Here is a 26,132-nt window from a genome sequence, read left to right as displayed (position 1 = left end):
AGCCAAGTGTGGTGGTGTGCACCTGTGGTCCCAGCTACTTGGGAGGCTGAGGCAGGAGAATCACTTGAGCCTAGGAGGTGGAGGTTGCAGTGAGCCAAGACTGCGCCACTGCACCCCAGCCTGGACAACAGAGCAAGACTGCATCTCAAAAAATAAAAATAAAATAAAATAAAAAGCCATGCGGCCATATGGGGGAGGAGGATTCCAGAAAGAACAGTAGGTGCGAAGGGCAAAGGCCATAAGGCAGTTTGTGCCAGCTGTGTTGGTGGCACAGCAGGGAGGCCAGTGTGGCCTAGAGTTGTAGAGATGAAATTAGAGAGATGGAAGTGGGATGCAGGGGAGAGGATGATCATACAAAGTCTTGCTATGTCATTGCAATGGGATGGTGGGCAGGAGAGGATGATTGTATGAAGTCATGGTAAAGAGATTTGTTTTTATTTGGAAGCTTTTAAGGAGAGGAGCAACACATTCACCTTAACTGCTGTGTTAAGAACAGACTGTAGGAAGCCACGGGTGGAAGATAGGAGTCAATGAGGAGGCTGCTGCAATCATCCAGGCAAGAAATTGTCAGTGGCTACCACCAGGCTGTGAGAAGAGGCCAGATTCTGCATGCATTTTTAAGACAGTGACAATAGGATTTGTTGATAGTTTGTATCAGAATATGAGAGGAAGAGAGCTATCAATAATGACAGGAGGGCTTTTGCCTAAGCAACTGGAAGGATAGAACTGCCATTAATTAACATGACTGAGAATGCAAACAGCAGAATTGGGGAGAAAAATCAGGAGTTCCACTGTGGAGGTGTTAAGTGTGGGTGTCTAATAGACTTGGCAAGAAGACAGCTGATGTACAAGTCTGTATTTTGGGCAATTGGTCCAGGCTGGAGATACAAATTTGGGCTTTGTCATTGTGTGGATGTACATAACAATGAGACTGAATAAGATCTCCGAGGAGAAGTCAAAGAGGCTATAGGGAAAAGAAAAGTTCCAAGTATTGAGCCCTGGATCCTCCAACGTTAGGAGTCATGGAGTGAGAAGGTGCCCACTAAGGAGTGAAGGAGCAGCCTCTGATACTATCCAGAGAAGAACCTCAAAGTCAGGTGAAGAGAGAATTTTAGGGAGGAGGGAGTGATCAACTCTTCTGTTCAGAGTTGCTGGTAGGCCAAGAAAGAAGAGCCCTGAAAACTGACCATTGAATTTCAGTAGCACAATTTTTTTTTTTTTTTTTTTGAGACAGGGTCTCGCTCTGTCACCCAGGCTGGAGTGCAGTGGTGTAATCTCAGCTCACACTTCCTGGGTTCAAGTGATTCTCATGCCTCAGTTTCCTGAGTAGCTGGGATCACAGGCAAGCAGCACAAAATTTGCTGGTGAACTTGACAAGACAGTTTTGGAAGAGAGGAAGGAGGCAAGAGCCAGACTGGACTGAGCTTAAGAGCGAATGAAAGGAGAGAAATTGCAGCTATCAACTAGAGACAACTCTTACCAGGATTTTTTTTCTATAAAATGGAGCAAATAAATAAAGTGCTAGAAAGAGTAAAATGTAAAGTCAACAGAAATATTTTTTAAGATTGGAAAAATAGGAGCTATGCTCTATTCCTATATGCTGATGGGAAGGATCTAGTAGAAAGGGAAAGAGTGACAGTGGAAAGAGAGGCAAGAATTGCTGGAGCAAGGTCTGGGTAAGCTAGGAGGAACAGACTAAGCAGAGGAGCTGACCTTAGCTGTATGGGCTTAGTAACAGGAGGGAGGGCAGAATCTGCAGGTGCAGATGAAGGCAGGTGGGGAGCTGTGATGGGGAGTGAATGTGTGGAAGTTCTCTTCCGATGATTCAGTCTTCTCAGTGAATAGAAAGTAAATTGTTCAGCTGGGAGTGAGGCTGGGAAAGGAGGTATTAGAGAGTTAAGAAGAAAAAGGAAGGCATTAAATCATCAACTAAGAATTGAAGACTGAATTATAGGGAGTACAGAAAGGCGGACAGGCAACATGAGGTGTGCACCTGAGGTTCCCATGAGAAAATGGAGATGAACATTTGAAGGTTTACTCTGTCCAGGGATTATGCAACAGTCTTTCATGCCCTCTCTTACTTAGCCATCAGTACCACTTTGAAAGGTGGGTGTTCTCCCAAGATAATACCAAGATGAAGAAATAATATCCAAGAAAACCTAGGCTAAAAGATTCTCTTGGGCAAGGTCTCAGGATCAGTCATTGGCAAAGGTGGAATGCAAGATGTCTGACTTTAAATTGTTTTCTCCTACATAATCTATAAAATAAAGATACCAGCTGGGAGCGGTGGTTCACGTCTGTAATCCCAGCACTTTGGGAGGCTGAGGCAGGCAGATCACGAGGTCAGGAGATCGAGACTATCTTGGCCAACATGACGAAACCCTGTCTCTACTGAAAATACAAAAATTAGCTGGGTTTGGTGGTGCGTGCCTGTAATCCCAGCTACTCTGGAGGCTCAGGCAGGAGAATTGCTTGAACCAGGAAGTTGGAAGTTACAATGAGCCGAGATCACGCCACTGCACTCCAGCCTGCCGACAGAGTGAGATTCCATCTCAAAATAAAATAAAATAAAATAAAGATACCACCTTTGTCCTCTTGGAATTTATTTTAGTAAGACAAATAAGACCCATACATATCACAGGTAATAATACATACCATACACAAGGTATAGAAAATCTGTGATGGCAGTTGAGGAAGAAAAGGTAACTTGCTGCTGGTGAGTTATGACAGGGAGACCATACTAGTGACCTCTAAATCCAAACCAGTAGGGGTGCAGAGTACAGCTAGCACATAAATATTTGTTGAATGAATATATGAATGAGAAACATTATTACTTTCATTTCTCACTCATTTAGATTAATTCATGTTCATATGAATGTATATAAAATGTAGTTATTTGGCCGGGCACGGTGGCTCACACCCATAATCCCAGCACTTTGGAAGGCCAAGGTGGGCAGATCACGAGGTCAGGAGATCATGACCATCCTGGCTAACACGGTGAAATCCCATCTCTACTAAAAATACAAAAAATTAGCAGGGCGTGGTGGCGTGTGCCTGTAGTCCCAGCTACTCGGGAGGCTGAGGCAGGAGAATGGCATGAACCTGGGAGGCGGAGCTTGCAGTGAGCCAAGATCGTGCCACTGCACTCCAGTCTGGTCGACAGAGCGAGACTCTATCTCAAAAAAAAAAAAAGTCGTTATTTGTTCCAGATCATCTTATATGAAGAAAGGCCTTTCAATAGAATGATATCTTCTAATAGATTTGTTGCTTTGTTGGTTATAACAGTTGTAACTGGTATGTAAAGAGAATGTTAGCATTATTGAAACTTCGAGTTGCACCACTGCTATTCATGCTGCCTCCTAAACAGAAATGATCTATTTCAGTGTGCCTTGTTGCTTGGAATTCAACGGAACATTGATTAGAAAGAAACTGCTCTAACATCAGCAAGTCTCTTTATATGGTCTCAAGACCAAGGAAATTATGTCGTAAGCAATCACTTCCTATGTGCACTTATTCTCAAGAACATCTTTATGGTAAAGATGGGAGCCCAGTTTCACTGCCATGTATTCTTCAAGGACTTTCTGAAACCTCACTTGTGAGATGCCTGAAGCCAGACCATGGCTATAAACAATTACATGACTCTGAAAGTTTCGCCCTTTTTAAGGAAGGCACTAAAAAGAGCTGTCCTGGTATCTAGACCCCTCTTCTTTTTGTAAGCAGCATACTAGTGTTGCTATGTGCTTTTGGTTATAATGTGGTTTTAATTATACAAATAAAGTATGAAGCATTTTCTGGGGTTATGATGGCCATACCTTTATTAGGAAGAATGGTTTTATTTTGATAGTAGCTTCCTTCTCTGGTGTTGTTGATCATTTCATTTTTACCCTCACTTAGTTTGAGTTTTTCTCACATTACTGTATATACTTTGCCTTTCCATAATCACTCAGTGATTCCAATTTGCACAAGTTTTTTTAAATTATGGGAATCAAGTTTTAATCCTAGAGATCTGGTATACAGTTCAAGCTTTGGATGTTTCCTTAGCAGTTTTGTGATAAGCTCTAGTTGCTTGTAAAATTTCACTTAATAATGTGTACATTAGCCATTCAATAAATTGTAATTGTAAAGAAAACATACAACACTTGCCTTATTTTGTTTTTTCTGGAGTCAATGAACTCTTGAGTAACAGAGAGTCTTTGGGCTTTAGAGTTCACGATTTAACAGTTATTCATTCAGGATCCCATCACTTGGTCATTTTAGTCAAACTTTCAACCCACAAATTCAATTTCCTCACCCTCAAGACTTTCTCTTATATTTGTCCAGCCAATACCTTCCCCGGCTCACTCATCCTCTCCCACCACACCCTTGATATAGATATAGCTGTTAATTTTCTCTGTTCCAACATTTAAACTATTGAGAAAATAAAACTTTGCTCACTGGTGACCACAAATTTACTCTCTACCTTCCCCTAGACTAAGTATGCTGTCCAGCATCTTTTTTTTCTCTTTTTTAAAATTGTGATTAAAAACACATAACATAAAATTTACCATCTCCACCATTTTTAAGTGTACAGTTCAGTAGAGTTAGGTACATTTACATTGTTGTAAAGCAGATCTCCACAACTTTTTCTCTTATAAAACTAAGACTCTGTATCTATTATATAATAACTCCACATTCCCCCATCCCTTCAGCCCCTGGCAACCACCATTCTGTTTTCTGTCGCAATGAATTTGACTACTCTCAGTACCTCATATAAGTGGAATCATACAGTGCCTGTCCTTTTGTGACTGACTTATTTCACTTAGTATAATGTCCTCAAGGTTCGCTAATATTGTAGCATGTGTCAGAATTTCCTTTTTAAGGAAAGAAAGAAATTCATTGGGTGTATATGCAATTTTGTTTATACATTTTGTGTATCCATTTATCTGTCAGTAGCCATTAGATTGTGTATTAGTCTATTCTTATATTGCAATATAGAAATACCTGAGACTGAGTAATTTATAAAGAAAAGAGTTTTAATTGGCTCATAGTTCCACAGATTGTATGAGAAGCATGATACTGGCATCTGCTCAGCTTCTGGGGAGGCCCCCAGCAAACAGACAATTAGGGCAGAAGGTAAAGAGGGAAGCCAGGCATGTTTTACATGGCAGAAGCAGGAGCAAGGGAGAGAGAGGGGAGGTGCCACACACTAGAACAGCACCAAGGGTATGGTGCTAAACCATTCATGAAGGATCCACCCTCATGATCCAATCACCTCCTACCAGGTCCCACCTCCAACAACTGGAGATTACAATTCTACATGAGATTTGGATGGGAACACAGCTTTCTTCTGAGCCCTCCATATTTTTCCAACCTCTGCCTGTTACCTAATTCCAAAGTTGCTGCCACATTTTCAGGTATCTTTATAGCAATGACCCACACCTGGGTACCAATTTTCTGTATTAGAAATACCTGAAGCTCAGTAATTTATAAACAAAAGAGGTTTAATTGGCTTATGGTTCCAGGGTCTGTACAGGAAACATGATGCTGATTTCTTCCTGCCTTCTAGGGAGGCCTTGGGAAACTCAAAACCATGGAGGAAGGCAAAGGGGGAGAAAGGCATCCCATACGGTGGGAGCAGGAGGAAGAGAGAGAGGGGGCAGGTGCAACACACTTTTAAACTACTAGATTTGGTGAGAACTCACTCCCTATACAGTACCAAGCTAATCCATTCAAGAGAAATCCACCTTCATGATCCAGTCACCTCCCACTAGGCCCCTCTCCAACACTGGAGATTACAATTCGACATGATATTTGGTGCAGACACAGATCCAAACCATATCAGGTTGTTTCCACCTCTTTGCTATTGTGAATAGTGCTTCCATGAGCATGGGTGTACAGATATCTTTTCAGACATTGCTTTCAATTCTTTTGGATCCATATCCAGAAGTAGGATGCTCTTCAGCATCTTTTATTCATGTACAGTCACCAACACTTTCATTTCCCCATGTTGTCTGTTCACTCACCTCAAGCCATCTATTCTACATTCATTCATTCTTTCTTCCTTCTATTAAGGGATGATGAAAATATCCGAGGGTAATTCTCTCAACTTCCTCTCCCTCCACCCTCCATCATATCTACGTCCACTCACCCTTACCATCATGTCTGTCTTACACTTTTCACAGCCTATATCTTTCTCTCCTCATCCCTTTCTGTCTTTTCCAGGACATTGTTCCTTCAGTTAGACCCTCTCTCATCACTGGCTCCTTCGTTCCACCTCCAAAACTCCTGAAGCCAAGACCTGCTGAGCTGTATGTGACAGAAATCCACCTCACACTGGCTTAAACCAAAAATGAATTTTACTAAATCACATGACAGAAAAGGCCAGGCGTGTAGTTGGCTCTTGTCAAAACAGGGATAGTCAAAGCATGCCTTCAGGAATATCTTCTCCTTCTGCTTTGCCTTGCTGGCTTCATTCTCTGGAAGAAACTCCCTAAAAACCAGCAAAATATTTGCTTACAATGTGAAGTGCACGTCTCATCAGCTTAGCTTTCCAGTACAAAGAGCTTCTCTTGTCCAATAAGTCTTTCAAAAGTCCCTTCAATAGCTCTCATTCTCCAAATAGGGTTACATGTCCCCAAAGGAAGCAATAACTAGGAGCAAGACAGTGAAATAAACACAGGGCAAGGCCTGAGTTGCCCGCCCAGCCTTGGAGATGGGGGTAGGGTTGGTCTACCTCATTGGTTCTCAAGTGGGATGATTTTGCCCTCCCAATGACATTTGGCAGTGTCTAGAGACATTTTTGGTTACTACAACTGGAAGAGGGAAGTGCTTCTGGCCTCTAGTGGGTAGAGGCCAGGGATACTGCTACACATTCTCTAAGGCACAAGACAGCCCTCCAGAACGAAGAATTATCTGGTCCACGATGTCAATAATATGGAGGTCGAGAAACCATAGTCTTCCAGAATCACACTGAACTATGGGAAAAAGGGGATTTCTCAATGGAAAAACCTAGGGGCAAATCCCAGAGGAAGGGACACATTTAGAGCAACAGATATCCACCTTCCCCTCCATCTGAAAACAAATCTTCCCCCAAACCATCTATGTTTCTCTTTTAAACTATCTGTCTACCACCAAATTTTCTGAAAGAGTGGTTGACCTTAGCTGTCTCAACCATTGTAGTCATTCATTCAAGAAATAATTGTAGAACTCCTTCTCTGTGCTAAGCATTATTTTAGGTCATGGGATTTGGCAGTGGTAAACTGACATGTTCTCATGCAGCTTTTATTCTAGTGGGAGAGACACACAGTAAGCAGATTTTCAGATGGTAATAAAATGAAAAAATGATAAGTATAATTTTTTAATCTATATAAAACAAGCAAAAAGGAAAGGAAGTTCTGAATTAATGTGCAATTTTAAATAGTGGCCAAGAAAGGCTCCATTAAGAAGGTCTCATTTGACTCATTTGAGCCAAATAACTCAAGGAGATGAGGCAGTAGCCATGCAGACAGATAACTGGGCAAAGATCATTCTAAGCAAAAGGACTATTAAACGGGAGGAAAAAAACTGAAGAGAAAAACACACCTGCTGTACTTGAAGAAATAATTTGTTTGCATGCTGATGGTAAAAATCCAGCAGAAAGAGGGGTATAATAATGCTGGAGAAAGTGAGAATTGCTGGTTTCCTTGAGCGAGTGAGAGCAAACTGAATCTAGGGCACAAGTGGAGAGATCACCCTTAGACTTAGACTGTGGACAGTATAAATACACTAACAAGAGAGAAGGAGGTTACATGGGCCAAATACAAGAATTTTGGTGGAGCGATGGTAGAAAATTGTAGATCTATTTGATTGTTTCTATTTTCTCAATAAAGAAAGAAACAAAGCTATTCACAGAGATTAGGAATGTTGGAGAAGGTGTCAGAAATAAATGTCAAAAATATGAAATAGTCATTTAGGAGAATGGGAGAATAAATGGATTAGACAAACAATAGTGGAAATGTCAGGCAGCAGTACAATGGTCCATTTGAAATTCTTTGTTACTAAAGTAAGGCTAGTCATTGTATCTCTGTGTCTTTTCCAGTCACATTCAGTTTCACAGGTATGGGAGCAAAATAATGGAGAATTGATTCTAACCAGGATTGTCGTTTTGTCTAATGCCTATAATAAAGCAAGAGAAGGGTGAGGGAGCTAATGGTGGGTGCAAGATGATGATTATAATGACAGAGTATGGAATTTAACCTGGTAGTGATGAAAGTGAAGACACGAAGGAGGTGAGAGGCTGAGAGAGAGAGCGGTAGGATCAATGGGCTGCAGGCACTGAGACAGACAACGATTGCTGGATTCAGTTTAATGGTAAAAGAGAAGAGTAGGATTGGTGGTTAGAGAGTGGGATCACTGAAATCATTGAGGGTTGCAGTGACGGTGACAAGTTTCAGAGCATGCACATGAGCGTTAGTGTCAGAGGAGAGTAGAGGACAAGACCACAGGCAGCGAAGAGGTCAAGGCACTGGAAGGCCAGGGATTGGAAAATGCTATTGCTGTGAATATTGAAATCACCAGGGACTGTGGCAGAAGTAATAGTGGAGAAGGTGGCCATGAGCCAGGAGCTAAAACCTTCAAGGAATGAGGGGAGAAAGTAGACACTAGGAGATGGATACCAGCAGAAGTGGTAAGGAGTGGCACCTTCTGATAGCATGTGATGGAAAACTGGGAAACTGAGCCTTCTCCTCTTCTCTTTTCCTAAGCCTACTACAATCTGACTGCTTCTCCCATTACTCTGTCGAGAATAACTTGAAATGATGATAGCAAATCCTTAAAAGAATGTCACTGGATGTATTAAAAAGTGTGATAAGTGATATGATCAAAGTAGACATTTCTTCCACTAGAATTTTGGGAGAAAGCCTAATGGAAACCAGTGCGCACAGAAACACAAATCCTGTATGATACCAGTCATATGTGGACTCTAAAAAAGCTCATCTCATAGAAGTAGAGAGTAGAGTACTGGTTACCAGAGGCTGGGGAAGGGAGAGACAATGGGAGATAGAGACAGATTGGTTAAAAGGCACAGGATCACAGATAGATAGGAGGAATAAATTCATCCTTGAATTTATTCAAGGTGACTTGAATATTTTAGGTGACTTAACCGTCACTCTAAATCTGTCACTCCTACATCCATATTTCTTATTTCAATAAGTAGCACCACCATCCATTTCTAATCCTGGGGCTAACTCTTGATTGCTTTCTTCTCACCACCAACCTTAAGAAAGGAAGTAACCAATATCCAGTACACAAGCAACTGTTCATTTCATCTCCAAAATCTTTGTTAATTGTCCACTTTATCCACCTAGTCAGGGCCGCCATCAAACCTCACTTGGATGTCAGCAAAAGCTCCCTGACTGGTCTCCCCTCTCCATTACTGCCCTATTCTAATCTACCTTCCATACTATACACAGATTTACATTTTTAAAATGTATATCTGATCGTCCCTCCCTTTTTAAAAATCTTACAATGGCCTGACATCTCAATTCACGATAAGGAAATTGGTTCTTCACATTCTCTGTACACTGTACACATCGCCTGCAATTGCCCTTCAACACAGAGACCAGGCATTTCATTAGCTGACCTTCCCACACACGTTCTTGCAAAGAGGAATAGTCAAGCAGGGTGTTTGGAGGCGAGCTGCCGTCATCCACCACCTTTGTCTGTAAGCGCAGAGCCTCGCACGCGCCATCCATCGGAAGTCCAAGCATTGTCAAGCTCTGCTGCTGCACCTGGGTCCGCAAGGTGGGCTCTGCCAGAGAAACCCGTTAGAAACAATGCAAATGGGAAGTAAACATGGCCTCGCCCATGAAGAGGAAGCTGTGGTCAAAAGCATTTTGTCCCGGAACCCCGCAGCCCTCCCCATACCCTGGGCGCGGAGCACAAGGATTGGTCACTCCTCTTTGTACTGCTCTTTTCCTCTTATTTCAGCTTTCTTCGAGAACAAATCTGGTTTGTAGATGGGCTTGGGGAGAATGGGGGCCTCTTCTCCAAGAAGCCCGGAGCCTGTTGGGCCGCTGGCGCCCCGTCTCCTCTTCTGCTGCGGAGGATCCCTGTTGGCGGTTGTGGTGCTGCTCGCGCTGCCGGTGGCCTGGGGTGAGACGCGGGCGGGCGTGGGGAGGCGCCTGGGCGGACGAGGCACCCGGGGTCCCGCAGGGAACTCGCGTGCCTCGCTGGGCTGCGCTGCTCTGGGCGCCCGGGTCCGAAGGCAGTGCGATGGGTGGGCTGAGCGCGCGAACCGGCAGGGCGGCGGGTCTGGGATCCTTCTGCGCACTGGAGACCCTCGCTGCTTCTGGGTAAGCGTGGAGTCCCCATGTGCATGGGGCTTAAGTCGTGACCAGCGCAGAGGAAGGCGCAGATGCTGAGCGGGTGTCGCATGAAATTCCTTGCATTTGTGTATTCACAGTCTAGGCTGGCTATAGCGGAGCATGGCGTTGATCCTAGCGAAAGGGGACTTGGGGATCCGACAAACCTGAGTTCTGGTCCTAGAAACTTAACTGTGAGGCAAGTTAGCACACCTAAGTCTGTTTGCTCTTCTGTAAAATGGGGACATTGATATCTGTGCATTGTGGAGTTGCTGCCTCAGTGGCATAAAGCCTGTCGAGTGTCTAACACAGGGCCTGTCCCCGAGTCCATTTCTGTCCCCCCAACCATTGCCTCTGCACTTTGCTCCCAATGGTGTTTAGACAAGCAGTCCTAGGGACGCAGGTATTACCTGACAACTGCCCCGCATAGAACTGTCCTCGTCCCCCACCCCAAGCCACCACCGCCATCATCACCCTTGCACTTGATTGATAGCATATTTTAAGACAGATGCATGCCAGGCACTTGGGGATTAGAGGAGTAAGGGCAGCCCCAGAACATGCAGTGTAACCGCTGCAGGTAGAAGGGACAGTAGATATGTTTACAGTTCGCATTTTAGGGATGTGTTTAGTGCAAAATAAAGCCTATTATAACTACTATGGAAATTTTGAGGCCACATCTCTTCCTTTTTCTTAACTTCACATAGGTAAACATCTTCAATTAGAACCCTTCTATTATTATTTTTGGGCTCCCCAGAAGTCTTCTTGTTTGCCTAGACTCACTGGCAACATCTCAATTGAAGTGACAGTCTTGGTTGTTCCTGTCCAGCCTCTTCTGACAACTCCAGGTTCGCCCTTCTCTGCTACTAGACATTTTGCATTCTTTATTTGAGTGTTCCTTCTTCTCTAAAAGAGTAAAAAATAAAATAAATTAAAACCAAGTTCCCGCAAGAGTTGTTATTACTATTTGATCTCCTTAGGCACCAGAAAGTAACCTGTCAGGTGAAGAGATATGATAAAACTTATAATTTTATTTTTAGGAGAGAAGCATGCCCAGTAAGTTAAGCAATCTGTTGTCAGTGCTTAAGAATTTGTGTCATCCTTGTGAGTACTGACCCTTTTCTTACTACAATGTTGTTTTAGTTTGCCTATGTTGATTAAGTTACTGTTATAAACAATCCCAGACACTATTAATTGCAAAAATAAAAAAATTACTGAGGTTATCACAATAACCTCCAAATGTGAAACAGCCTAAACTATACTACCTGGAAATTTTCTTGCTGACATAATTTAAATTTTAAAATGCTGATGGATGTTTCCAGTGTGCACGGTCCTTTAGAATTTTAAAGAAGTATAAGAGCTATGCACCCAAGGTATATGCATGTAGAAGTAGGTGGTGGAGTTTTATGAAATCTACTTATTAGGAAGCCAGTGTTCGGCTTTTTCCAGCTTCTGCTACTTACCAGCTGGGGTCTTGGACCCAGTAAGTTAAGTCACATCACTGACCTTCAGTGTCCACATGTATAAAATGAGCATAACTGACATCCTGATCTCTGAAAGAGGTATTTTGAAAATCAGATGGTGTAATGCATGTGACAGTGTTTTGTAATCTGAAAACCCCTATGCATGTCTGAAAAATCATGACTAAGAAGTCATGCAAGACTGCAGGATTACTGAAAAGGGAGAAGTCTTAGCTCCTACGATCAGGAAAGTGTGAGTGAAAGGTGTATGGATTTACTAGCACTTAAAGAGTGAATCCAGAAACAGGTTGCATAGGACAGTTTATGGGGATATTTATTTCTATATAAAACATAGCAGAGGAACTAGGATTGGTTTGTTATTATGATTAACTCACAGTACCCGTGAAGTGGTATAGGGCTATTTGAAAGAGGACTTAGATTAGCTGCAAATAGATATTGCAAATGTAGGACAACCACTGAAAAAAGTGAAAAAAAGAATGATAATTATATGTGAATAAGAAAGAGAAAATTGCATCATATAAAATGCTCAGTTAAAACAATAAAGAGGGCCGGGAACGGTGGCTCATGCCTGTAATCCCAGCACTTTGGGAGGTTGAGGTGGGTGGATCACCTGAGGTCAGGAGTTCAAGACCAGCCTGGCCAACATAGTGAAACCCTGTCTCTACAAAAATACAAAAATTACCGAGGCATGATGGCGGGTGCCTGTAGTCCCAGCTACTCGGGAGACTGAGGTATGAGGCGTGAGAATCACTTGAACCTGGGAGATGGAGGTTGCAGTGAGCGGAGATCATGCCATTGCACTCCAGCCTGGGTGACAGAGGCCAACTACGTATCAAAAGAGAAAGAACGGAGGAAGAAAGGAAGGAAGGAAGGAAGGAAGGAAGGAAGGAAGGAAGGAAGGAAGGAGGAAGAAGGGAGGGAGGGAGGGAAGGAGGAAGGAAGGAAACCAATAAAACAATAAAGGGCAGGAAAAGAATGGAAGACAAAAAGTAGAAACACAGAACAAGAGAACAAAGGCAACAAATAGAAACCAGTAACAAACACTAAACCAACCATATCAACAATAATTTTGAGTGCCAATGATCTAAATGCACCATTTGAAACAGAGATCATCAGAGTGGATCAAGAAACAAGACCCAACAATATATTGTGTACAACAAGACCATCTAAAATATAGACGATATATATTAAAAGTAAATGGATAAAGATATACCATGCTAATGCTAGTTATAGAAAGCAGGAGTAACTGTGTTAATTTCAAACACAGCAGACTTCCGACCAAGAAAAATTATTAGGGATAAAGAGGGGCATCATATAATGATAAAGGGGCCACTTATCCAAGAAGACATAACAATATCGCATATGTATGCACCTGACAGAGAGACAAAATATGTGAGGCAAAACCCATAGAACTGCAAGGAGAAATAGATGGATTTACTATCATAGTTGGAGACTTCTATGATATCTTTCTGATATCAGAAAAGGTGCTGAAGTCTCCTTATCAGAAATGGGCAGATTCAGCAGGCAGAAAATCCATAAGGACATACTTGAACTCAACAGCACCATCAATCCACTTGGATATAATTGACATATATAGGTGACTTCATCCAACAGCAACAGAACACATATTCTCCGGCTCACATTCATGGGGATAGACCACATTCTGAGCCATAAAATAGTACGCAAATTAAGCTTTACCAGGCAGTGTTTAGCATAGGGTGAACTCTGGCGCCCTCATCTGGTCCTCATGTAGGGTCTGGTTTGGTTACCCTGCTAGGTAAAGGTGCAAGAAAGAAGGGAAGTTCCAATTTGCTTTCTGTGCTTTATTCCGGTTTACATATGCTCAGATGAGTGGGTGTATGATTTATATTATCTATTTTAATCTAAAATAACCTTCACATTTGGACAGGTAACATCAAAAGTGTCCTACACAGAAATACTGGGTGAAGATCCCTGTAATAAAACCAACTCCAGAAAACAAGAAAATGGCAGAGTTGACAATCCCTCTCACCCTCCCCGCAAAGACACATGTATACACATTTTTTGTCAGAGGCATTAAGAGGAATAAATGCTGTCAGTCTAATCACAACTGATCACAACTTGATGAAACCAAAAAATCTAGAAAGTATCATGAAGACAGTTGACATACAGCTTTACATTCACTACTGTGACCAGAGAAACTCACTGTGGCTGTTTTTTGTCCCATTAGATGTCAACTAACGATTGTGTTAAGTCATAATGATTAACAAGGCATTTAAAATATTTATTTTATCTGTATTACATTTCAAAAAATTTATATTGAGACATAAAATTTATGTTTGAGTACATATATAATTTATAAATTTATATATTTTGAAAGTGCATGCTTTTTTTTAAAAAAAACTGAAAGAGGTGCCTAAGCAAAGCAAGTGCAAGTCTATTCCTTAAAGGGTAAGTATGCAGAATGGAAAGCAGGAGTGTTCTTTGGGTTGACAGCTCATATTTCAACAGACATGAAAGTGATTATGTGTTAATTGTGTGTATAGCACAGAATAAATCAACTTGCTTTGAATGGAAGATCTGAACCAGGAGAATGTGAAAGTGGGCTGAGTCATATAAGACAAAACCGAAAAGGAGATAACAATATATACCCGCTAGAATGGCTAACTTTAAAAAGATTGACTAAGCCAAGTGTTGGCGATAAGGTGGAGCAACTGGAATTATAATATACTGCTATTTGGCAGGTAAAATTATAACATTAACTTCAGAAAATAGTTCAACAGCTTCTTAAAACCTTAGACACACACGCTGTCATGTTACTCAGCATTTTACTCTTTAGTTTTTTACCCAAGAGCAATGAAATCATATGTCCACACAAAGACTTGTACGTGAATTTTCATAGCAGTTTTGTCTGTAATAACCAACAAGTGGAAACAATCCAAATGTCCCTGAACAAGTGAATGGATAAACTAAATTAAGATATATTTATACAATGAATATCACTCAGCAACAAAAGGAAACAATTTTTATATGTGCAGCAATCTAGATGGATCTCTAATTATGTTGTGTAAAGGCTAAAACATTAAAAAAAAAACCTGAGTGATTTCCTTTATACAATAGGATATAAACGAAGTGATTCAGGTTATATGAAATTTTAGAAAGTCAAATCAATCTGTAGTAAGAGAAAAGCACCTGAGTGATTTCCTTTATACGATAGGATATAAACGAGGTGATTCGGGTTATACGAAATTTTAGAAAGTCAAATCAATCTGTAGTAAGAGAAAACACGTTGAAGGTTGCCTAGGGAAGGAAGTGGATGTTTGGATGGATTACAGAAGGACATGAGGGAACTCTGGGGGGGTGGGGTGTATGATGGAAATGTTTATTGTCTTCATTTTGGTGATGGTTTCACAATGCATACATATAAGTAATCGAATTGTGTACTTTAAATACTAATCAATCATTGTATATAATATATCTTGAGAAAGCTATAAAAACTTTTTAAAATTATGGTAGGTCTTCAGTTTATGGAGTTTATATTAATATATTTATCATAGGAACTAGCCGCAATTGACGGATTGGTAATAAAGGAGGGAAAGGAAACTATATCAAGCTTTCTTTGTTGAAGGCTCATATATTCCTTTTTTGAGCTATTATACAACTTTACTTTTTATAATTACCTACACTATTCATATACTACTATGCAGGTAAGAATATTATGTAAGTAAGGGGAAGGAACTTCTTTCCAAGAATGGTTCATTCAATTTGTTTTGTTACTTTAGGTCTTGTTCTATCCTCTTGTTGCAAGCTTTGCTGTGACATTTACCCTCTCTTAATACAGCTTTTGGCACTAGGCGCTTCACTTGGAATTTCTTCCTTTGTCCAGCATCAATGGATAAGACAAATATCGAAATTCTATTTTATCCCATGTATCAATTAGAGGAAAGGTGAATGCATAACACTGAAAATAACAGGAACTGTTTTACTCAGTTTTTTTTTTTTTTTGTTTTTTGTTTTGTTTTTTTTTGTTTGTTTGTTTGTTTGTTTTACAGTGGTTCTCAAAGTGCTGTTATCTATCAAAATCAGCTGTGAAAATTTTTTAAAATGTAGACTCCTGGGCTCTAAACTAGACCAACTAAATCAGAGATTTGGGGGACATAGCTTGAATTCTTGATTTTTTTTTTAAGTTTTATAAGTAATTCTTCATTTGTTGTTCTTTGCAACAAATATGCATTGAGTGCTTATAATTAAATGTTAAGCACCAGGACTAGGTATTAATTTAGAGGTACAAAAAACACATCATCTCTTGCCTTTAAATTATTCATGTCTAATATCTATTGAGAGAAATAGATCCTTCTAAAAGCACACAAAGATAAAAGGCACAAATTGTAATAACAAACAATGCCAAATCCCTAAGAGAGTCAGGGAAGGCTTCAGATGAGATTGGGTGTGTTCAGGGCGGTATGGCCATAGACAGGCCAGGGAAGGCTTCGATAAGAAAGTACCATTTTAACAGACACCTGGAGGAACAATCAAAGTCAGAGCAAAGATAAAAGTGCGTCACACAGAAGGAATATCATAGACAGGGGAAAAATGTGTCTTCGGGAAACTGAAAAAGGGGAAAGGGCCACACCTTGGTGAGGGGACCAAGTGGCATGAGATGAAGCAGGAAACATAGACAAGGGCATCCTTGTTTAACAACTGCTGGCTTAATAAAGCAAATGTGTGATGATGGATATAGGCTGTCTGGGAAAAATAAGTGAGAAATATGAGCTTTCTTGGAGCATCATCCTTTGCTTCAGTAGAAAGCACAGAGTTAGGCTTCCAATTCTGACTAAAGCCATTGTCAACAGGGAAAAGGCAACCTTAGCGATTCTCCTGTCTGTCCGGGATCCCGTGGGCACTATGATGGAGCTCATGAGATGCAGAAGAGAAGTCCCAGGCTGAATCGGGGGCACATTCACTCAGGAGAGCTGAGGTCCCCAATCACTGGGGTCATCCAGTGCATTCCCAACAACATAGGCTCATTCTAAACTAGCTCTGCAAAGGAGCAGAAAATAAACTCTTGGAAGCAAAGCAAGCACTCCCACTTTAGCAGAATGATAAAATTTAACTCTTAGAAGTCCCCCACCTTTTCTAAGGGTAATAATCATAAGTATAACTTATGAAGTGCTTCTGTGTATGTGAGAGCATATACTACTTTTGATTCTTCCTACAAACCTGGTAGGAAAATATTACTCCCTTTATGAAGATGAAACTGAGGCTCAGCAAGATTAAGCAGTTTGCCTAAGACCTCATAGCCATTAAGTAGAAGACATTGGGTTCAAAGTTCAATCTATGAACCCAACATTTTTAACGCTATATACCATTCTCTTTTTGTATTAGTTTTCTATTGCTGCTGTAACAAATTTCCACAAACTTAGTGGCTTAAGACGACAGAAATGTATTCTCTTCCAGTTCTGGAGACTGACGTCTAAAATAGATCCATAGGGCTGTGTTCCTTGTGGAGGCTCCAGGGGAGAAGGGGTTTTCTTGCTCTTTCCAGTTTCCAGGGTCTGCTTCCATCCTTTGGCTCATGGCCTCCTTCTTCTACCTTCCAAACCAGCACCATAGTGTCTTTAAATCTCTTTCTTCTGTCTCCTTTCACCCTCTTACCTCCCTTTTATGAGGACCCTTGTGATTACATTTAAGGCCTACCTAGATAACCCAGGATAATCTGTACATATCAAGATTCTTAATCACATCTGCAAAGCCCTTTTACCATTACAGGTAACATTCACAGGCTTCAGGGATCAGAACATGGATGTCTTTGAGAGGTCCTTACTTAGTCTACCACATCTTTCCATATAGATTCTCAAAATTTTAGCTGAGCCTAATAGGGGAGTTCATTACCATTAGGGTCCAGTTTAGTAGCAAGTGCTTCCTTTAAGTGAAAAGGTGAAAGTTGTCCACTTAATAAGGAAAGAAAAACATTGTATGTTAAAGTTGCTAAGACCTAAGGTAAGAAGGAATCTTCTAACGATGAAATTGTGAAGAAGGAAAAATAAATCTGTGCTAGTTTTGTGGTCACATTTCAAACTGCAAAAGTTACAACCACAGTGCATGCTAAGTGCTTAGTTAAGAGGGGAAAGGCATTAAATTTGTGGGTGGAAGATGTGAACAGAAATGTGTTCTAGTTGACAGCTATCAGGTTTGGTACTATCTGAGGTTTCAGGTATTGGCTAATGTCTTGGAACACGTCCCCCACAGATACGTGGGTGACTACTCTATATTCAAAGTAAGCACTTATATATTGGGGAGTAGATCTCCCAACTCATTATTTATTTTTTATTTGTCCCACAAATAAAGTAAACAAAGTAGAATTTTAGGCAAGATTCATTTCTAGAGATAGAGATATTTTATTATAATAAAGAAGGTTGCTCTACCATAAAATATAGCAATTTAACTTTTTATAATCCTGATAACCTCAAAATATATAAAATAATAGATGGACAACATTATAAAAAGAAATAGACAAATGTACAATAAATAAAATATTTTAGTACAACTCATTTAGTATCTAGTAAACCAAGTAGTCCCCCCAAAATCAGTAAGCATCTAGAAGATTTGAATAAATATTAACAGATTGGATTCACTGACTGATCTCATTACAAGAAAGAATTATGCATGATGATGGGAGAGATGAAGCCACAGCACAGGCACTTACTGATTAACCAAATTTTGAAGCTGTGAAATGCAGCTCCTCCTTTAGTGAAAGATGATATAAATAGCTTAGTTGCCTTCAAACTAGCAGAGACTTTTTGAATGGATGGATGCTGATTTTTTAAAAAGGAGCTTATTTCTGAGGCATCTTTTAAAGCAGGTTTCCTCAGCCCCTGGGCCATGAACCGGTACTGTCCGGTGGCCTGTTAGGAACTGGGCAGAACGGTAGGAGGTGAGCAGCCAAGCATTACTTCCTGAGCTCCACCTCCTGTCAGATCAGTGGCAGCATTAGATTCTCATAGGAGCAAAACCTCTATTGTGAACTGCGCATACGAGGAATCTAGGTTGCGTGCTCCCTATGAGAATCTAATGCCTGATGATGTAAGTGGAACCGTTTCATCTCAAAACCATTCCCCTGCACCCTCCATTCCAGGAAAAATTGTCTTCCACAAAACCAGTCCCAGGTGCTAAAAAGGATGGGGACCACTGTTCTAAAGGAATCAGTCCTTTTGCTATTATTATTATTATTAAGATGGGATCTTGCTCTGTCACCCAGGCTGGAGTGCAGTGGCACAATCTTGGCTCACTGCAACCTCTACTCCTGGGTTCAAGCAATTCTCCTGCCTCAGCCTCCCGAGTAGCTGTGCACAGGCAAGTGTACAGGCACATGCAATCATGCTCTGCTAACTTTTTGTATTTTGGGAGAGACAGGGTTTCACCATGTTGGCCAGCCTGGTCTCAAACTCCTGACCTCAAGTGATCCACCCACCTTAGCCTCTGAATGTGCTAGAATTACAGGTATGAGCCACCACTCCTGCACCCCTTGGCTATTACTGAAGTGTTCTTTTTCTTTTTTGATCACATCTATGTAGTATATTGGAGAGAAAGAAAGTAGAATGGGAATTTCAACAGGGCCACGGTGGCTCATTCCTGTAATCCCAACACATTGGCAGGCTAAGGTGGGCAGATGACCTGAGGTCAGGAGTCGAGACCAGCCTGACCAACATGGTAAAACCCCGTCTGTACTAAATATACGAAAATTAGCCAGGTGTGGTGGTGGGCACCTGTAATCCCAGCTACTCAGGAAGCTGAGGTAGGGACAATTGCTTGAACCCATGAGGTGGAGGTTGTAGTGAGCCAAGATAGCGCCACTGCACTCCAGCCTGGGTGATGGAGCCAGTCTCTGTCTCAAAAAAGAAAAAAAAAAGTATGGTAATTTCTTCATTAACTTTGATGCTGCTATGGTCTTGATCTCCAGGTCAATGCAATGCCCCGGAACAGCTTCCATTTGCCAGGCCTACTGAACTAATTGATGAGCCTGAGTTTTCCATTGGGACACATCTGAAGTATGAATGTCGCCCTGGTTATTATGGAAGACCATTTTCTATCATCTGCCTAAAAAACTCAGTCTGGACAAGTGCTAAGGACAAGTGCATACGTAAGTAACTCTGGAGTGGGAACCCCTCTGTCAGTCAAACATCTGTAAGATCTGATTCAATTTGTTCAAATTTTGTGACTGAGTTGCATATGACAATTAGTTTGCCAAGGTGCAAAATATATAAGAGAATTATTCTTGTAGATCATACCTTGTTACTGCTTTGAGTTCCTGGAGCCTTCATTACAAGTTTATTTCATGAGAAACAGCCATCACAGGACATGATTGAGGGAAAATCCCATTCACTGGGGGTCTCCCATTTACATGACTAAAATTAAGTAATGAATGACTTGGGACAAGAAAGGGAAGTGGATTAAATAACTAAAAGATGTGATAATCTTGGGCTTTGAGATCTTTGGATTATACCAGTTGAATTGAATTACAGATAATAACAAAGTTTACATTTTTCTGGGAGGCATAATATGGGAATGAAACAGATCTGAAAGGGAAGTTTTTTATGAAAGGGAGCTGATCCCAAGGTAGTCTAGTGAGTTTCCTCAAGGTAAGAAAATCTGTGGAAACATCAGAACTGCATGTGTTCAGTAAGCTACAGGCAGGTTGAGACCTTATGTACTAAAAAAAATTTGCAGTTTACTCTACTTGGCTCCAAAATTCTGTTTCTTTCCTGTAGGTAAATCATGTCGTAATCCTAGAGATCCTGTGAATGGCATGGTGCATGTGATCAAAGACATCCAGTTCGGATCCCAAATTAATTATTCTTGTACTGAAGGGTGAGTTGGCAGCAACATCTCTTGGTTCAAGAGTTCTAGCACAGCCATACTACCTTCTAGTCACATCTCAGAAAGGACAACTAAGCTATTACCATCTGCTCTTTAAAGGCTTCAACACAGGTGTTTAGCTCCTGACTGAAATGAGCAAAGGTATGACAAGATCAGGGGAAAATCGTCTGTATCCTTGCTGGAAACCAAGGCTGTGCAAATATGAAAAGTGTGACATTCATTGGGTGGGAAGGACGAAAATGGGGGAGAGTATAGTCAAAGCACACAAAAAGCCTTAACCCAGAGTAGACCTTGCTGGGAAAAAAGGAAGGCCATTGAGTAGCTGTGTGAGAGAAATCTGAATGCTCATAGCACAAGTAGTTTGCTAGGGCTGCTGTAACAGAGTACTCCAAAATGGGTGGCTTAATACCAATGAAGATTTTGGAGTTCTGTTCTGGAGACTGAAAGTGCAAAATCAAAGTGTTGGCAGAGCCATGCTCCCTCTAAAACCTGTAAGGATGAATCCTTCTTTGCTTCTTCCAGCTTCTGGAGCCCCAGGCCTTCCTTGGTGTGTGGCAGCAGAACCCCAGTTTCTGTCTCTGTCTTCACATGGCTGTCTTCCCTCTGGATCTCTGTCCTCACATGCTGTTCTCCTGTCTGTGTATGTCTGTGTCCAAAGTTCTCTCTTTTAATAAGGACACCAGTCATATTGGATTAATGCCCACACTAACAACTTCATCTTAACTGGATTGCCTCTCCAAAGACCACATTTCCAAATAAGATCACATTAATAAGCACTGTGGATTAAGACATCAATATATTTCGGGGGTGAGGGGGATACAATTTTCATTCATTGCTGGTAGGAATGCAAAATGGTACCATGACTTGGAGAGAGAATTTGGCAGTTTTTTAAATAAAACTAAACATACTCTTACAATATTATCCAGCAGTTATCCTTTTTGGTATTTATCCAAAGGAATTGAAAACTCATGTTCACACACACACACACAAAAAAAATTCTGCACACAGATGTTTATAACAGCTTTATTCATAATTGCCAAAACTTGGAAGGAATCAAGATGTCATTTAGCAAGGGAATGGATAAACTGTGGTACATCCATACAATAGAATATTATTCAATACCAAAAAGTAAATGAGCTATCAAGCCATGGAAAGACACAGAGGAACCTTTTAGTGAATCTTTTTTCACTGCCACTAAGTGAAAGAAGCCAATCTGAAAAGGTTACATAACATATGATTCCAAGTATATGCCATTCTGGAAAAGGCAAAACTATGGAGACAGTGAAAAGATCAGTGGTTGTCAGGGGTTAGGGAAGAAGCAGGGATGAATAGGCAGAGCACAGAGGATTTTGAGGGTAGTGAAACTACTCTGTATGATGCCATAACAGTAGGCACATGTCATAATAAATTTATCCGAAGTCATATAGTGTACAATACCAAGAGTGTACCCTAATATAAACCATGGACTTGGAGTGACCATGATGTGTCAGTGTAAGTTCATCAGTTGCAAAAAAATATGTACCACCCTGGTGAAGGCTGTTTATAATAGGCGAGGCTATCCATGTGTAGGGGCAGGGAGTACATAGGAAATCTCTGTATCTTCTGTTCATTATTGCTGTGAACCAAAAACTGTGCTAAAACACAAAGTCTATTTTTTAAAACTGCATAGACATAAATACACAGGCACATGTGCATAAACATACATGCACACAAATAAGTACAGGTAAAACAGGAAATTTGAACAAAATGTATGGATTAGAACTATGTCAATATCTTAATGTTGATGTTGCACTATTGTTTTGCAAAATGTTATTATTAGGGGAAAATTGAGTAAAGTGTACCTGGGATCTCTCTGTACCAGCCTGACCAACATGGAGAAACCCCGTCTCTACTAAAAATACAAAATTAGCCAGGCATGGTGGTGCATGCCTGTAATCCCAGCTACTCGGGAGGCTGAGGCAGGAGAATCACTTGAACCTGGGAGGTGGAGGTTGCAGTGAGCCGAGATCGCGCTATTGCACTCCAGCTTGGGCAAAAAGAGCGAAACTCTGTCTCAAAAAAAAAGAAAAGAAAAAGAAAAAAAGAAAATGTGTTAACCTAAATAATTTGCAAAATTTGTTTTTTATTCTCATTTTTTCCTAACCCATCCACCTGGTTCAAGGCACATAGATTAAGAAGGAAAATGGAAATGGGACTAATATCCCAGGCTTCACTGTCCCTCTTTGGGCTCTGGGGAGGAGACTCCCAAAAGTCTAGACATGTTTACCCACATGCTGTATGTGGTTTCTGGCAACGAAATGATCATGGCTTTTCCTGAACCATGGCTTAACTTTGTGAATCCACAACTCTCTCTTCCCTGGGAGATCCAAAAAGATAGGGTAGGATGTAAAGGCTTCAATCTGTTCAAATGGATATGAGAGCTTCCCTTACAATAAGTAGCATGGATTTCATCTCTCTGCTTTACTTCCTCATAAACATTCTGAATGAGAGGTGTTCAAACTATTATTTGTTCAGTCGCTTAATCTACTTTGAGGGACAAGTTTAATAAATTAAAATATTTTTCTATCTGTTCCCCTTGATCAGTGAACACAAAGTTATCTTTTGACTCATATTTAAAATGTTCAGTACTACAGCACTGAACAACAGTATGGAAGAAAAAAAATGCCAACTTAAATTTGAACTTGCTTCACCATTCCTATCCCAACCCCCATGATTAGAAAATCAAAAAGAACACTTTGAGAAATAACCTCAGTGAGGTCAAAAGACAGAGGAGTCTCCAGGATCCCTTATTCCTAAGACAAATAGACAGAAGGAGTCGCACATATAGGATTGCAGCCCTTCTTCACTTCATTTGTTCACATACTTCATACTTGTGTGTATGTCTGTTGGAAGTGCAATTGAAAATGATTTCATTTTTGGTGGTATACTAGAAAGCATTAAAAACAAAAATAAAATGAGGCCAGGTGTGGTGGCTGTAATCCCAGCACTTTGGGAGGCTAAGGTGGGCGGATTACTTGAAGTCAGGAATTCAAGACCAACCTGGTCAACATGGTGAAGCCCATCTCTACTAAAAATGCAAAAATCAGCCAAGTGTGGTGGCAGGCACCTGTAGTCCCAGCTGCTCAGGAGGCTGAGGCAGGAGAATCTCTTGAATCTGGGAGGTGGAGGTTGCAGTGAGCTGAGATCGCACCATTGCACTCCAGCCTTGGCGACAAGAGTGAAAATCTGTCTCAAAAAAAATAACAATAACAACAACAACAAAATGATATTGAAGTCATTAATAAGTACATCATAAATCACTACTATAATGCAACGGTGCATCAAGTGTCTTCAGAAGCACCCACTGTTGTCTAACTATTTATTTGATCTCCATTTGGCACTGTTTTGTTGTTTGAATAAAGCTTTATGTTGCCAGGTTTTCTTACATGCTCATAAAGCAAAGTTCTCCGCTAAACCAATAACCACGACTGTTATTTGATATTGCTTCATTCCTTCATGTATAGTACTATCAAGTTTGACCCTACCCTCACTATGACTAGTTTCACCCAACCATCTATCACAACAGAGTCTAAGGTGACGTAAAATAAATGTCATAAATTTTTCCACATTTATGGCACACTTTGAACAGTTTGAGATATACTAATTGAGAATTGCTGACTTTAATATTTTAAGTATAAAATGAGTGCTCAATTCTTTTTGGTCAGCCTGGATTTCCTTTGCTTCTAGTTATGAATCCCCTTCCTTCCTTCCCTTCCTTCCTTCCTTCCTTCCTTCCTTTCTTTCTTTCTTTCTCTCTTTCTTTCCTTTCTTTCTCTCTTTCCTTCTTTCTTTCCATCCATCTTTCTTTCTTTCTCTTTCCTTTTTTCTTTCTTTCTTTCTTTCTTTTTTTTTTCTTTTTTTTTTTTTTTGGAAACAAGGTCTTGCTTTTTTGCCCAGACTGGAGTGCAGTGGCATGATCAGCACTCACTGCAGCCCCAACCTCCCCAGCTCAAGCAGTCTTCCTGCCTCAGCCTCCTGAGTAGCTAGGACTGCAGGAATGTGCCACCATGCCTGGATTTTTTATAAATTTTTTGTAGAGACAGTGCCTCACTGTGTTGCCCAGGCTGGTCTTGAACTCCTGAGCTCAAGCAATCCTCCTGCCTCAGCCTCCCAAAGTGCTGGAATTACAGGGGTGAGCCACTGTGAATGGCCTATTTTGGCCTTCTTTGATGAATCTTGTTGACAAAAGCCCATCCATGCATCCATACATTCACACTTTTAAGGCAAAGAAATACATGCAACACGACTATATACACACACATATACATGTATATATATGACAGCTTCCCTGCACTCAAGAAGTTTGTGTTATCTTTTAAAAAATGAAATTTGTAGGAAAAACTGTAATTCATCTTAGATTTGCATAAAAAACTGTCATAAGGTAATAAAGAAGAGAAAGCTCATCCAATTGAGAAGGTAAGAAAAAGAAAGTCCAAAAGTCCCAAGAAGAATGTGAAACTTGGGAAGGTGACAGATAATCCTTTGACAAGTGGAAAATGTCCCTCTGAATTCTGTAACAGTGTAATCTCTGGAAGTAGTAATTTAATTGGATAGTTGACCTGTGTCTTTGGAACCTAATCTTCCTTATTTTTTGCCTCTAGACACCGACTCATTGGTTCCTCATCTGCCACATGCATCATCTCAGGCAATACTGTCATTTGGGATAATGAAACACCTATTTGTGAGAGTGAGTTGAAATATCCCTTCCTATTTCTTTTACTGATACATTCTAATTTTTCTCTGGAATAATAAAACCTTAACCGAATTCCTTCTGTGCAATCTGTCCTTCACATGGCTGAAGACAGCGGTAATGTTCTCGAATATTCCTACAGGGTTCCTGGCAACCCTTTCCTTAAGTTCTTCCTTATCCTTGGATGTGTCTTTTCTAATTCTGGGGGCTTAAATACATAAAAGCCTTCAAACTTGATTCCACTTCAATAAATTTGAAATTATGGTGGTTCTACCACCTCCAGTATAATAATCATCCTGCTTGGCGAATCAGTAAAGATTTTTAACATTTATGCTCTTCAAGGTTAGTGAAGCTGCGAAAGAACCTGGACTCTCACGTACCACGAGGTCAACACATCCTCTCGAAAGGCACCATGCACTATTAACCTCAGAAGTGGGCATATATTTTAACCTACTTCTTAGAATTTATACTTACAAAATAATCACACACTTTTTAAAACAGTTTGGTATAAACTTTTCATTGCAGCATCATTTATATTAGTTAAAATGTTAAAGCAACCTAAATATTTTAAACTATGATTTGGAAATAATCTACTAGGAGGAAAAAGATGTGTTCAAATGACCACTATAAAGAATTCCCGAAGAAACATAAAATAGCTATGCAGAATGGAAAAAAGTATATCCATACACTGGCATGGTATTCAGCCATAAAAAATGATAGCATAAAGAAGCACTTAATGACTAGAAAGAG

The 26,132-nt window shown here is 40.6% G+C and overlaps 2 protein-coding genes and 1 long non-coding RNA gene across 6 annotated transcripts in view; 2 read left to right on the top strand and 1 right to left on the bottom strand.

Moving 5' to 3' along the window:
- Window positions 1–4,136, top strand: part of CR2 (complement C3d receptor 2) — a 38,771-nt gene extending 34,635 nt beyond the window's left edge. For 2 of the 3 annotated variants that reach the window (XM_021932310.2, XM_021932361.2), the window contains one exon: window positions 3,384–4,136. The gene's annotated coding sequence lies outside the window, so the exon portion shown is untranslated. The remainder of the gene's footprint in view (window positions 1–3,383) is intronic. The other variant, XM_021932333.2, reaches the window with a different exon arrangement.
- Window positions 4,137–5,605: 1,469 nt separating this feature from the next.
- On the bottom strand, window positions 5,606–9,986 carry LOC116270725. The gene is made up of 3 exons (XR_004178890.1): window positions 9,883–9,986; window positions 9,599–9,766; window positions 5,606–6,469 (listed from the first exon to the last, which is right to left on the bottom strand). It is a non-coding gene; the product is annotated as an uncharacterized LOC116270725 (long non-coding RNA).
- CR1L (complement C3b/C4b receptor 1 like) overlaps window positions 9,666–26,132 on the top strand; it is a 35,795-nt gene continuing 19,328 nt past the window's right edge. The window contains exons 1-5 of one of the 2 annotated variants that reach the window (XM_031656161.1): window positions 9,666–9,759; window positions 9,946–10,110; window positions 19,737–19,916; window positions 20,545–20,644; window positions 25,294–25,379. In XM_031656161.1, coding sequence (XP_031512021.1) covers window positions 9,975–10,110; window positions 19,737–19,916; window positions 20,545–20,644; window positions 25,294–25,379 — 502 coding nt within the window. In that variant the 5' untranslated portion in view covers window positions 9,666–9,759; window positions 9,946–9,974. Of the gene's footprint in view, window positions 9,760–9,856; window positions 10,111–19,736; window positions 19,917–20,544; window positions 20,645–25,293; window positions 25,380–26,132 lie in introns of those variants that run through there. The other variant, XM_031656150.1, reaches the window with a different exon arrangement.

This window comes from Papio anubis, chromosome 1, assembly GCF_008728515.1.
Source record: "Papio anubis isolate 15944 chromosome 1, Panubis1.0, whole genome shotgun sequence".
In the NCBI taxonomy this organism is placed as follows: domain Eukaryota; kingdom Metazoa; phylum Chordata; class Mammalia; order Primates; family Cercopithecidae; genus Papio; species Papio anubis.
Note: the sequence above shows the minus strand (reverse complement) of the source record. Positions and strands in the feature narration are given on the sequence as shown.